General features: G+C 50.3%; 3 protein-coding genes across 3 annotated transcripts; 2 read left to right on the plus strand and 1 right to left on the minus strand.

The window, feature by feature from the left end:
• Positions 1 to 3,018: 3,018 nt before the first annotated feature.
• Positions 3,019 to 4,464, plus strand: LOC143898191 (uncharacterized). Its single transcript, XM_077407487.1, has one exon. The coding sequence runs from the start codon at positions 3,019 to 3,021 to the stop codon at positions 4,462 to 4,464; it is 1,446 nt and encodes a 481-aa protein (XP_077263613.1).
• Positions 4,465 to 11,288: 6,824 nt separating this feature from the next.
• Positions 11,289 to 11,666, minus strand: LOC143898192 (matrix metalloproteinase-26-like). The gene has a single exon (XM_077407488.1). The coding sequence runs from the start codon at positions 11,664 to 11,666 to the stop codon at positions 11,289 to 11,291; it is 378 nt and encodes a 125-aa protein (XP_077263614.1).
• Positions 11,667 to 12,714: 1,048 nt separating this feature from the next.
• LOC143898193 (stromelysin-2-like) lies at positions 12,715 to 14,362 on the plus strand. Its single transcript, XM_077407489.1, has 2 exons — positions 12,715 to 13,338; positions 13,424 to 14,362. The coding sequence occupies exons 1-2, from the start codon at positions 12,715 to 12,717 to the stop codon at positions 14,360 to 14,362; spliced, it is 1,563 nt and encodes a 520-aa protein (XP_077263615.1).
• The last annotated feature ends 156 nt before the right edge of the window (positions 14,363 to 14,518 follow it).

Raw genomic sequence — 14,518 nt, forward strand, 5'->3', positions numbered from 1 at the left:
TTTAAAAGTTTTTTATTTTTTTTTTTAAATTTAAAGGGGGTTTTGAAGAGTTGGGCAAATATTTGGTGAAGTTTTTGAAAAAATTCGATTTGTTGCGAACTTTTTGCCTACGCTTTTAGATACTATTGTGTAATAATGCGCTACATGACAAATAATTTATATAATATTTTAAAAAATTTAAAATTTATTTTTTCTTTTTCGTTTACCGTTTTTCTATTCCATGTCTTAGAATAACTGCGATATTGTCCTCAGGTTTATTTAAAAAAATTAATGAGAATTATTCGAGAATTAAGATACTGTTGAGAGAGGACATGAATACGAGCTACGAAGAGGAATGACCGCGAGCGGGAGACAAATAATACGCGAATAGATAGGCGAATGGTGGAGACGGCAAGTGAGATATGATTACAAAATGTATTAAAAATATTTAACTGGTGGTCGCGACACCAGAAAAAATATGATTTTTTTGAAATAAACTATATATGTATATATAAACGTTTTATTTTCTTTTCCCACATACTTTGTAGTATAATATAGATGTTTTAAGTGCATGATAATTGTTTTAAAGATGTTTTAGTTGTTTGATAGTTGTTTTTAACGATGTTTTAGTTGTTTGATAGTTGTTTTTAAAGATGTTTTAGTTGTTTGATAGTTGTTTTAAAAATGCTTTAGTTGTTTGATAGTTGTTTTAAAGATGTTTTAGTTGTTTGTTAGTTGTTTTTAAAGATGTTTTAGTTGTTTTAAAGATGTTTTAGTTGTTTGTTAGTTGTTTTAGTTGTTTGATAGTTGTTTTTAAAGATGTTTTAGTTGTTTGATAGTTGTTTTTAACGATGTTTTAGTTGTTTGATAGTTGTTTTAGTTGTTTTTAAAGATGTTTTAGTTGTTTGATAGTTGTTTTTAAAGATGTTTTAGTTGTTTGTTAGTTGTTTTAAAGATGTTTTAGTTGTTTTTAAAGATGTTTTAGTTGTTTTTAAAGATGTTTTAGTTGTTTTATTTGTAACTATTTTACGGCGGAAATGTATCATCGACAGATGTAATGCGGCAAATATCTTGCGTGAAGTTTATGATGAAAATTCGATTATTGATTGCGAACTGTTGGCCTACGCTTTAGATACTATTGTGTATAATGCGCTACATGACAAATAAATGTATATAATATGGTAAAAAATTTAAATTATTTTTTCTTTTCGTTTACCGTTTTTTCTATTCCATGTCATTAGAATTAAACTGCGATATTGTCCTCAGGTTTATTTAAATAAATTAATGAGAATTATTCGAGAATTAAGATACTGTTGAGAGAGGACATGAATACGAGCTACGAAGAGGAATGACCGCGAGCGGGAGACAAATAATACGCGAATAGATAGGCGAATGGTGGAGACGGCAAGTGAGATATGATGATGCAAGTGAGAGAATAGAGGTAAGAAGAAGTGAATGGAGATAGTTGATGCGGGCGGGAGAGAGAACGCGCGAACGAAAAGACGCGCGCGAACGGGGGAGAGCTGACGCGAGCGGGAGCGCGCCGTGTGACGCGGACCAACCCGGCCGACCCCTCCCCCGCGGTGCCCGAAACGCGGACTCTCGCGGCGCTGGAAAACGCGGTAAACCGCCGGAAAATGCGGTCCGCCCGCCCCGCCACGCCGGAAAACGCGGTACCCCCTCCCCTCACCCCGCGGCGCTCGAAAACGCGGTACCCACCTCACCCCGCGGCGCCCGAAAACGCGGTACCCCCCCTCACCCGCGGCGCCCAAAGACGCGGTACCCCCCCTCCCGCGGCGCCCGAAGACGCGGTACCCCCCCTCACCCCGCGGCGGCCGAAGACGTGGTACCCCCCCCCGCAGTTCCCCCCCGCCCGCGGTTCCCCCCCGCCCCTCACCCCCCTCAGATCCCCGGAGTGGAACGCCCGTAGCTTACCTACTATCGTTGCGCGTTCCAAACGTTCGATCAGAAAATCTGCGGGCAGCTGTGCCTGCAATTTATCCGCAAGATCGATTGGGGGAGCGGCGGAAGATCGACGTTCTCCCGCGATGTCGCTGACTCTTACGTTGACCGGGACCAGCAGCGTTTTCACGGCGAGTCACTTTCCCGCTTTGGATCTGAACGACGGCGATTACGAGCTGGGTTTGGCGACTTTTGAGACGTACAATTCGATACCGAACGTTACGTCCGCGAACAATCGCTTCTACTTCGGCGAGGACGACCGGAGAATCGTCGTTCCGGAAGGATTGTACGAGCTGCGAGCTGTAAGCAGATATCTGCGCGCCGCTCTTCTCTATCGCGAACGTCGCGAGAGGGAAAAAATTAAAGAAAAAGGAGAAAAACCGAGGACCGACGACGCCGGACGGGTGACAGAAACAAACCGAACGGAGAAGGACGAAGACGACGACGACGACGAAGTTCATAGCGTATACGAGAACGAAAACGACGACGGTGACGGTTATGACGTGTACGAGAACGACGACGGTGGCGACAGAGTACTCGCTCTTTGCTCCAACAAGAATACCATGAGGAGCGAGATAAAGTGCGCCTACCGAGTGAATTTTACAAAACCGAACAACATCGGTTCTCTCTTGGGTTTCGTATTTTAAAACCGAAAAAATGGTACGTTTCCGACGGACCCGTCGACGTCATGAGCGTGAACATAATTCGCATCGAGTGCAGCATCACCGCGGGAGCGTACAGCAACGGACGCTCGTTGCACGCGATACACGAATTCGCGCCGAAAGTTCCACCGGGCTATAAACTGTCGGAAACCCGACGCAGATCATTTACCTTCCGATCGTCGCGCGAAACGTTACCGATATCACGGTGCGAGTCGTGGATCAGAAAGATCGCTTGATCGACTTTCGCGGCGAGGAGATAACGATCAGACTGCACGTACCTCGTCGTCACAGTCAGCGCGCGCGCGCGCGTGTGTGCGTGTGTGTGTGTGTGTGTGTGTGTGTGTGTGTGTGTGTGTGTGTGTGTGTGTGTGTGTGTGTGTGTGTGTGTGTCCCCGAAAAGAGAGCGAGAGGAGGGATGCTCGTTCTGAACGGATCTAGCGCGAATTGTGCGAACGAGCGAGCTAGCCCGTTGTACGACGAGATCGATAGCGCGGGGAAAAGAACAGGCGGGGGAGGAAGGAGAGCCGTTCTCAGCGACGCCAACGTTAGGTTCCTACGATCGCTGGGTCTCGCCGTGAGGAACGCGTCACCGTCGAGCCGTTTTCTACCTCGAGAGGAAAAATTATGGCCGACATCCAGAGTATCGGCGGTGAGCCGATCTTCGACGAGCGCATCGTCGGAATCAAGACTCACACATATAACCCGTACGTCAACACGACGTTCGGACACAACGACGAAATACGAATACCCATACAGCAGCTGGATCTGTATCCTGCCGTGCGACAGTTTCCTGTACGTCGAGGGACGACTCAACGACGACGGCGCGACAAATGAGGAACAATACGCGAAATTAGTCAATAACTGCGTCGCGTTTATGTTTGACGAAATTCGATACGAGCTTGACGGCGTGGAGTTCGACCGGTGTAGAAACGTCGGCATAACCAGCACGATAAAGAACTACGTGTCGCTGACCGTCGAACGAGCCAGAAAACTGCAGAACGCTGGATGGAGTTATCCGACGAGCGAATCGAATCTGAACAACGCGTCGCATCAATTCAACTTTTGCGTACCTTTGAATATTCTTTTGGGTTTCTGCGAGGACTACAGACGCGTGGTGATAAACGCGCGACACGAACTTATCTTGATACGCTCTCGTAGCGACCACAACTGCGTCGTAGATCCGAAGAAGACCGTGCCGAGAGATCCTGCCAAGGATCCTAAAATTAAGTTGTTGAAAGTGCAATGGCGTATGCCTCACGTGGCGCTGAACGACGTGACTAAATTATCGTTGCGAACGTTGGAGAGCGGACGATTTCTGAGCGCGGGCTTTTGCTCTTGGGATCTGTATAAATTTCCCCTGCTGCAAAGCACGACCAAGCATTCGTGGGCTGTGAAAGCCGCGCCGCAATTGGAGAAGCCGCGATACGTCATATTCGCGCTACAGACCGGACGGCAAAACGAATTCGCGGGCGACGCCTCGAGGTTCGATCATTGCGCGTTTGCCAACGTGAAACTGTATCTCAACTCGGAATTCTATCCCTATGACGATGTGAACGTGGATTTCGAGAGCGACAAGTTCGCCGTGCTGTACGAGATGTACGCGAAATTTCGAGGAGCGTACTACGGGAACGGTCGCGACAACGCGCTCTTCTCTCCGCGCGAATTCGCGCGGGTAGCTCCGCTCGCGGTGATCAATTGTTCCCGTCAAAACGAATCGGTGAAGAGCTCTACCGTGGACGTGCGCATCGAGTTCGAAAACAAGGAAAACGTTCCGCCGAAAACCACAGCTTTTTGTCTCATCGTTCACGATCGCGTCATCGAGTACAGTCCGCTGACCAACGTGGTGCGCAAAATTATCTAACGGAAAATCCCGGGAAACTGAGAATGCGATTGCGAGGTAACCTCATCCAGGAAACGAAAAAATGTGATTGTGGGCGTGTTTTTATCCCGGAAACGAAAAATATATAAATTCGCGGGCTCTTTCCATCGTTTTTCAGACTCTGTTAGGAACGAGCAACTTAAACGAACGTCTGTTCTTTAATTTTTTTCCAACGCGCGCCGACGCAATGGCAACAGCGGCAACGACGACGACGATCTTCGTCGACCTGCAAGGATTCACGGTGGGCGACAGATTAGTCGCGAAGGAGGTGGCCGTGCTGCGAAGCGAGACGCGCGTGCTCGCGCATCACGTGTTTCGCGCACCGATGAGTTGGAATCTGTTGACGAGCTCCGAGAAAGCGAGGGCCAGTTGGCTGATTGCGAACCATCACGGCCTTCGTTGGAAAGACGGCGACACGGACTATCGCCAGGCGAAGACGATCGTTCGACGCGCGGTGCGCGACAACCTGGACGAGTTGCGCGAGACGGAGGAGACGCCCAACGCGCGAATCTACGTGAAAGGTCTGGAGAAGAAAAGATGGCTGCAGGAGATTCTCGGCGACGTCGAGTACGAGAACGTCGATCGGTTGGAGTCTCTTCGCGCCGATCGCGCGTTTCGCTGCCGGCGTCACCAACGGTGCTGCGCCATGGAGAACGTGATGAAGTTGCGCGATTGGTGGATCGAGCGACACGAATGTTTCGCCAGCATTGACTCCGCGAATTTAAATACTTTATAAATTTGTGTAAAAAACGTTATATATTACTGGTTTAATATACTTTCATTTTTAATGTATTAATTGTTTTATCTTCTTGCTTTGCTCGTTTTTTTTTATTTCGTACATATTGTGTTTAATCGTTTATTTTTTACTTTATATTGTATCATATATATATATATTCTTCTATCTATATTTTATCGAATAAAGATCAACGTAAAATCTATGACAAACGGTGTTCTTCTTTTAGCATACCACCTCCGTATTTATATACGTATACATTCTCTTTTCGCATACCACATCCGTAACGAACGGGAACGCCGAGATGCTCCAGCGCGAGGTGCGATTAGGAACGCGAGCGAGCAATAATACCAAGCGTCAGATTGAGTATGCGGAAGGGAGCGGTGAAGAAAACGCGATATCGTTAAAACATTTATTTTTACGGTTAATATTTATTTATAATACAATATTATATATAGCATATTGTACATAAACTTTCGTTGTTTGAATAATTTTTTCAATATATCGTATTTCACCTTTTTTGACATTGGGTGGCCCAACATACGGGGACATCGTCGTTGATGTGTATCACTGTTTCTTGGCTATTCGAGTTCGAACGATCCCCCCTTGTTGTCGTCGTCGTCGTCTCTCTTGCAACGACCCGCCTCTTCGTGCGAGTCCAGCCGCGCGATGTCCCTATGCATCCCACGAAATTTTGTCACGAACAATCTGATCTGCTGGCGAGATTTTATCGCCAACAAAACCATAATGGCCCTACGCAAAAAAATACAATTAATAAATATAAATAAATATAAATATGAATAATAAATATAAAAATACATAAATATAAAATTTATCGTTTGATTACATTATAAGAAATAATTTCACGTTTGAAAGCGATACTCACGTTTTTTCGCGCATTACGGCGTCATCGTCCACGCGAACGATGAGTTCCAGACAGGGAGGCACCTTTTCCATTAAGCTCTTCAAGCGCTGCTGCAACTGCCGCAGCGTGTCGCAATAATCCTCAACCTCCCTCGTCAGGGTTGTGATGTGATTATGTAATACATCACACGCGTTTTTTAACTCGTTAAGTTTCTCCATCGTCTTGAGTTCACTCGAAAAGTGTGGATAGACTACGCCCAAGTCTAGTCTCGAGTTCTTATATATAGTAAAAAAAAGGGTGTTGCGGCAGAAAAATATACTAAGAATAGCATTTAATTGCGTCGAGAAAATATATGAAAGTAGCTAGAGTATATATACTTCTACCCCAGGTAGAAGTTCGATGGGTCGGGGGGGGGCGCGTTCCCCGCGGGGGGAACGCCATAAGAGATGGGCGAGGGGGGTCCGGGAGAAGCAGCTGGTGGGGGGACGAGGAGTGGGGGTCACTTCTGGCCCCGGGTACTCTGGAGGGGGTCGGGGGAAGGGGGGGTACCGCGTTATCGACGGTGCGCGAGGAGGAAGCGTCGTCGATCGCGGCGAGACGCGTACTGTCGCGTCGCCCGCTTTTCTCTGTCCTAACGGGCCGGACGTGGTTTTCCGGCCCCCCCGACGGCGAAAATCGTGAGTCGTCCTCCCGCGAGGGGGAGCGTCGATCGCGCGCTTCTTCGTCTCAACGGGCCGGACGCGGTTTTCCGACCAGCCTTGTTGTATCGAGAGAGACAGAGAGAGACGATACCGCTCTCTTCGTTCACCCGAACCGTACGTTTCGCGAATAATTTTTTATCGCGCGTCCGAACTCGTTCAAGGTCGCTGTCGTCACATCCTCCTTTTGTTTTTCTCGAACGACGCGGCGAGCGGTTCTTTTTTTTCGAAAGAGGAGCGAACGTGTTCAAGGTCGTTCTATTTTTTAGACGTGTCGCGTGGGGCGGAGTGTGAGCGTGTGAAAACACGTTCGAACGTGTTCAAGGTCGTTCTTTTCGCGGGATCTCGATTACTTTTCTTTGTTCTTCATCGTTTCGGTTCGAAGGTTGTTTCAATTCGTCTCTTTACGCATCGCGGATGACCCAATCGCGGGGATCGTGTGGTAAGCGGAGTCGGGGATCGCATCGAGATATGTTAGGTACAGATCTGGAAGGAGGGGAAAAGAAAAAAAGGGAACACGCAGATGAGATTTCCGCGCGAGGGGTACTTATTTATTGCGACAAAATTAAAAATACATATGTCGATGTGTGTTTACATTTTTTTGTGTATATATTATATATTTTGTAAATAAGCGTCGTGACATTAGGATTTGAAACAGAGCGCAGCGATCTCACAGTCAACGATGTTGCTGGAATCGAAAAATTCACTCTTCCGTATCGCATGCTTGACCGAAGTTCCCGTCTTACACGCGTTGTGGGCTATCTCCCGATAGCGCGAATATTTCGCGTCCACCTCTTCGGTTGCAGCGCTCAGCGCTGAGACGACACAATCGACGCAAAATTGTAAATCGTACAGCGAGTGCACGGTGGTGATTGACATCACCAGACGAGCCGCGTTGGGTAGCTCCATACGCAAGATCGATAGGTTGTTTATTGATCCGAATCGCAGCGTCAGGTCTCCGATCGATATTTGCGAGGGGGAGCGGGTTCCGGGCTCGACGAGGTTGGATCGCAGACTCTCCAATACGTCGCGTTTGCGCTCGATCAGTCCTTTCCACATATCGAGCGTCAGACAGATCTCCTTGCCTTGCTTGTCTCCCAGGGCGATATCCACGTACGAAGGCGATGGTACACCGTACCGCAGCGACTTAATCGTGACACCAATGGTTAAGTATTTGTAGCCAGTCGTCGTCAGCGGATAACGCGTCGTCAGGATGCGCACCGGAGCCACGACGATGATTTCGCGAAAAACGTCGTTGGGGGGTGAGAGCTGGGAACGCGACGTCCGACGATGATAATTATGATCATAATGACGATCGTCTGTCGATTCTATCCTTCGTCTCTTGCCGTTTTCGTTCACCTCCAAATCCGTCTCGGGCGCGCAAGGAGAGAGATCTTTCGGCGCGGGTCGATCGGTCAGCGTCGAGAACATTTCGCACTACGCGCTATGTCGTTTGTTTTCCAATTTTTCCCGACGCGTCGTATTCGGCTGACGATGCGATACTGATGCTTTAGATGCGACATATCGTGGTACAAGTACGAAAGTTCCCCACTTATATCGCGCGACGTGTGGTGTGGTTGTAACCGGACGGTACTATTGGAGGCACGAATCAACGCTACGTGTCCCTTGAAATCAACGGTCGCCACTCGGTTTGACCTTTGAACCACCGAGAAGGTAAGTATCGAACGATATCTCGAACAATCAATTAGACTAAGGTTCCCGCCACCGCTGGATCATCGCCGTCATCGATCAGGATCGTCGCTGCCACCGGAATCCAGGATCAACGAAGGACTTCGAGTGATCGACGACAATGGATCAGGCCGTCAGAAGGTAAGTCCAATTTAATAAATTCTCGATATTTTTTATGAAAATATTGTTTAATTTATTCAATATTATTGATTTTCAGTGTTGGTTGTTCACAGAAGTTGAAGTCACAAAAAATGTCGGACGCTCGTATACGCGGGCACACACGCCCCGTTTCTCTACGACGCACGAAGTTATTTCGGTCTAAAAAGGCCGTTCGTCAATGTAAAGACGACAATTAACGCGTTCCGCGGGCGTTCCCGGTTGTTACGAATGTTGGCGAGCCGTAATTCTCGAACTCGTATGACGATCGCGGTGACTTAGCGCGACGACACGGAGCGAATCTTATTACGTGTTATACGCACGAACATCCCCGAGAGACTGCCTCGAGTTGCTCGTCTCGCTCGGGCTACCGTATACCCCCACTCGGGCGTATCTCCCGCTTTCTCTCGCCGTTGTCTACGCGTCGGCCGCCGGTAATTTTCCACGCGGGTGTTTACGCCGATCGCGCCGATCCCCGTGGAAATTTCCATGCTTATTGCGTTCGCGCGGTCGCTCCGTCCTGGCAACAGGGTAGTCGTTTTCCAAATTTTTTACTCTCGCTCGGCCGTCGACGCCAACCCGTGCGCCAGGTTTATTACTCCCTCTAATATCTCCGTCCGGACGACTTCCCTGAAGAAGACGCCCGGGTGCAGAGCACCAGGCTCGCCGACGAGGCCGACCCCCCTCGGGGCTTATTCCGGACCTGGTATCACGCCTCCCGCGGTTTCTCCCCGCAGCCGATGTCCAGGTCGCGAGATGGCGGACGGTTTTCTAACTTTGTCCCCGATCGTCGGATTTCGCCGGCGATCGGATTCGGACGCTCATGCGGACGTCCTCGACAATCGTGGACGTCCTTTTCTCGCAGATGACGCACCTGGTGCGAGTTCCCGGACGGTCCGCCATTTTGCTACCCGGTTGACGGATTTCGACGGGCCTTGGTTCCGTGGCCTCTGCGACGCGCCCCTAGACGTCGGGAGTGTCCGATTCCCGTGGATGACGCACCTAGTGCGAGTTCCCGGACGGTCCGCCATTTTGTTACCCGGCCGACCGATCTCGACGGGAGTTGGTTTCGTGGGCTCGGCGACGTGCCCCTAAACGTCGGGAATGACCAATTCCCGTGGATGACGCACCTAGTGCGAGTTCCCGGACGGTCCGCCATTTTGTTACCCGGCCGACCGATCTCGACGGAGTTGGTTTCGTGGGCTCGGCAACGTGCCCCTAGACGTCGGGAATGACCAATTGCCGTGGATGACGCACCTAGTGCGAGTTCCCGGGCGGTCCGCCATTTTGTTACCCGGCCGACCGATCTCGACGGGAGTTGGTTTCGTCGGCTCGGCGACGTGCCCCTAGACGTCGGGAGTGTCCGACTCCCGTGGATGACGCACCTAGTGCGAGTTCCCGGACGGTCCGCCATTTTGTTACCCGGCCGACCAATCTCGACAGGAGTTGGTTTCGTGGGCTCGGCGACGTGCCCCTAGACGTCGGGGGTGACCAATTCCCGTGGATGACGCACCTAGTGCGAGTTCCCGGACGGTCCGCCATTTTGTTACCCGGCCAACCGATCTCGACGGGAGTTGGTTTCGTGGGCCCGGCTGCTCCGCGGCCACGGTCTCTCGGCTCGCCGCGCATGGCTTCGAACCCTGAAACGCCATATCGGGCGACCGCCCATTCCCGAATTCTGCGTTTGAAACGCCCTATCGCTCCCGTCCAATCCGGGCCCCTTCGCCTCCTTCTTCGTGGTCCCTGTCATTGATGTGTGCGGCTGCATGGTGTGGTGTGGTGTAGTGCGGGGATCAGCGCGGTTTCCCTACCCCCTTTGGTCGAAAAGCCGAACGCCGTCCTCGTCGTCGTCGTCCGAATCGCCCGTCGGTGACGTTAAATCGCTGACGCGCATGAATCGATCGAGAAGATCGCGCAACTGTTTCAACAAATCGTCCTTAGGGCAGACGATATTCAGTATCCGCAGATCGAATTTTCCAGCCGCCGTGACGGTCTTCGTAAATTTGTTGAATCTGTAGTACTGCGTCCGAGTGGTGAAGTACAGATTGCCGTCGATGTATCGAAAGATCGACGTCACGCCGATCGGTATTCCGGGAAACGTCGCCTCGAGAGGCGTAAATCTGACAACTCTGTGATGGTCACATTCGTTTATCTCGCCCACCGAGTCGCCGTTGAACAGCACGAAGGAACGTCCTCTGTGGGTGTTCACCGCTTCGTTGATCTTCGTCTTTGCGGGAAATCCGAGTTCCTGCAGGGTCTTCGGCCAATTTGGCCGCAGAGTAAGTTCCGGATATTGAACCAAGTACACCAAATTATCCACGAACACCACGACATCGCCGGACGGCGATTGATAGGCGGCGGTCACGCGCGTGTAATTGTCGTGAAGAAAGCTCATGTGATTCGACAGGGCCAGAGGTCCGTTGTACGTCCTGCCGTCCAGAGCAAACGACCAAACGTAATGCCTGTACGAGATGAACATTGGATTTTCCACGATCAATATCGCGTTCACGCGATCAAGGGCGCACAGATCCGGCGAGGAACCTCGCGTAGAGCAAAAGGGCAAAAGCTGGCTTGATCTCGATGTTCAGTACGCATAGAGACTGCGAAAGCACGGCCTATCGATCCTTTTGGCTTGAAGAGTTTTCAGCAAGAGGTGTCTTTTGCTCTACGGCGGTGGCGCCGGCGTCTGCGGGGGATCGTTCGCCAATTTCTCGCCGTACAAATGTTGAATGTCGACGATGTCGTATCTGTCGAGCTTGACCGGGTACTGCTTGTCGGGCGTGAACGCGAACATCACCGAAGTCCTGCGCTTGTTGTGCAGCAATCCGAGAGAGTGACCGATCTCGTGCGTCAGCGTGTAATGAAGGGAGAACTTATCCGAGGGATTCCTACTGACAAAAATGTGCCACTGCTCGTCTCCGTCGACGTGCACCTCGGAGAATAAACCCGGCCTCTCGTCCATCGGGAGAGACGCGTGGGCGAGCACGCCGCCGGGGCCGTCGAATTTGTTCGTGCAATTTGGGCCGTTCACCTCGACGTTCATGTTACCGTGATGCAGGCGTCGCCAAGATATCACAATGTCGGAAAATACTGTTATTGTGTACATACCGTGTATCCTTACGTCTGTAGTGCGAGCACTTGGCACGAGACACTATCGTTTCTCTTGACAATTTTTGTTGGTATTCGCTGGCCTTTCAGCACGCCCTTCGTTAGGCAAACTGCAGTATAAATACCTGGTGCTGCAAGACATAAAAAAAAATATATATTAGATAATTGTAACAATCGTGCACAAAATACTGTTGTAAAATAATTGATATATGTGTACATTAATATAATATAATTTGTTCCATTTTTATGTTGTAAATAAAATTTGTTATATTATTTTCAGATTTGTGATCCCCAATTAAAAATAATAATATATGTGTACATACCGTGTATCCTTACGTCTCTAGCGCGTATGTACATACATACACTTGACACGAGGCGAGACACTTTTCTTGATAACCTATAAACTATTACACTTGACACGAGGCGAGACACTTTTCTTGATAACCTATAAACTATTACTTCTTTCGCTGACCAATCAGACGGTTCAAAAGTTGTCGGTAGAACGTTTTCGTCCTACCCGGGGTACCTCGATAAAAGTTGTCGGTCATAAACGACATTGTCGGTCATGACCGACGCATGACCGACGGTCGTCGAAACGCGTTCGTCGTTAGGACGCGTACAGAATAGCTTTTATCGATACGTGTCGCTCGACGCTATTAACGACACCGACGACCATCGGTAAACGTGTACAGAATTGGGCCCCAGATAGCGCATCGACAAAAGGAGGACATTGCGGTGCGAGTAATCTACGATAAAGATAGGATTTTTGCATCGAGGAAAAACACGCGTTTCGTCAAACCGACTCGTCCGCCGGATTTGACGCATTTTCTTCCCACCCGGGACCCCCGCCGCCACCTGTCCGCGCTATCGACAACGAGCGTCCTCGCGAAAAAACATCGCGCGTCCGGTCCGCTCGTCGCGATCGCGCTCAAACCGCAACGCGCCGTCATCGCGATTACACCGTCTCTCTCTCGCTCTCGACGATGTGGCTCGCGCGCGTAATCGCGTTGACCGCGTGTCTCATCACCGTGAGATGCGTCAATGTCACCGAGGAAAATTACGAGCTCGCGTTCGATTATCTGCAGAAATACGGATACCTGACCAAAGATGTGGACGCGGTTCCGGCTCAGAGACGATACGACGTTCTTCGCAGAGCCATCGAAGATTTTCAGAAGTACTACGATCTGCCCGGCGATGGAACGCTCAACGACAAAACGCTGGAGATGATGGGTAAATCGCGATGCGGTTTCCGAGATATCCTCAGGCACGGAACGAGAGCGAGTCTATCGAAATGGCCGAAGACGCACCTGACGTGGGATTTTTACCTAGCCACCGAGAGCGAGTTGAACATGGCGCAGGCCGCGTTCGACGTGTGGTCGCAGCATTCGGCATTGACGTTCGAACGCTCCAGATTGAATCCTGACATTGTGATATTTTGGCGACGCCTGCATCACGGTAACATGAACGTCGAGGTGAACGGCCCAAATTGCACGGACAAATTCGACGGCCCCGGCGGCGTGCTCGCCCACGCGTCTCTCCCGATGGACGAGAAGCCGGGTTTCGTCTCCGAAGTGCACGTCGACGGAGACGAGCTGTGGCACATTTTCGTCAGTAGGAATCCCTCGGATAAGTTCTCCCTTCATTACACGCTGACGCACGAAATCGGTCACTCTCGGATTGCTGCACAACAAGCGCAGGGCTTCGGTGATGTTTGCGTTCACGCCCGACAAGCAGTACCCGGTCAAGCTCGACAGATACGACATCGTCGACATTCAACATTTGTACGGCGAGAAATTGGCAAACGATCCCCCGCAGACGCCGGCGCCACCGCCGCCACCGCCGCCACCGCCGTCGCCGGATCTGTGCGCCCTTGATCGCGTGAACGCAATATTGATCGTGGAAAATCGAATGTTCATCTCGTACAGGCATTACGTTTGGTCGTTCGCTCTGGACGGTAGGACGTACAACGGACCTCTGGCCCTGTCGAATCACATGAGCTTTTTTCACGACAATTACACGCGCGTGACCGCCGCCTATCAATCGCCGTCCGGCGATGTCGTGGTGTTCGCGGATAATTTGGTGTACTTGGTTCAATATCCGGAACTTACTCTGCGGCCAAATTGGCCAAAAACCCTGCAGGAACTCGGATTTCCCGTAAAGACAAAGATCAACGGAGCGGTGAACACCCACAGAGGACGTTTCTTCGTGCTGTTCAACGGCGACTCGGTGGGCGAGATAAACGAATGTCACCATCACAGAGTTGTCAGATTTACGCCTCTCGAGGCGCCCCCTCCCGGAATACCGATCGGCGTGACGTCGATCTTCCGATACATCGACGGCAATCTGTATTTCACCACTCGGACGCAGTACTACAGATTCAACGAATGTACGAAGACCGTCACGGCGGCTGGAAAATTCGATCTGCGGATACTGAATATCGTCTGCCCTAAGGACGATTTGTTGAAACAATTGCGCGATCTTCTCGATCGATTCGTGCGCGTCAACGATTTAACGTCACGAAACTTTTGTACTTATACCGCGATATGTCGCACCCAAAGCATCAGTATCGCATCGTCAGCCGAATACGACGCGTCGGGAAAAAAATTGGAAAACAAACGACATAGCGCGTAGTGCGAAATGTTCTCGACGCTGACCGATCGACCCGCGCCGAGGGATCTTTCTCCTCGCGCGCCCGAGACGGATTCGGAGGTGAACGAAAACGGTAAAAGACGAAGGATAGAATCGACGGACGATCGTCATCATGATCATAATTATCATCGTCGGACG

The sequence above is a fragment of the Temnothorax americanus genome, unplaced genomic scaffold (genome assembly GCF_048541705.1).
Source record: "Temnothorax americanus isolate GAGA-0224 unplaced genomic scaffold, ASM4854170v1 Scaffold220, whole genome shotgun sequence".
NCBI classification, from domain to species: Eukaryota; Metazoa; Arthropoda; class Insecta; order Hymenoptera; family Formicidae; genus Temnothorax; species Temnothorax americanus.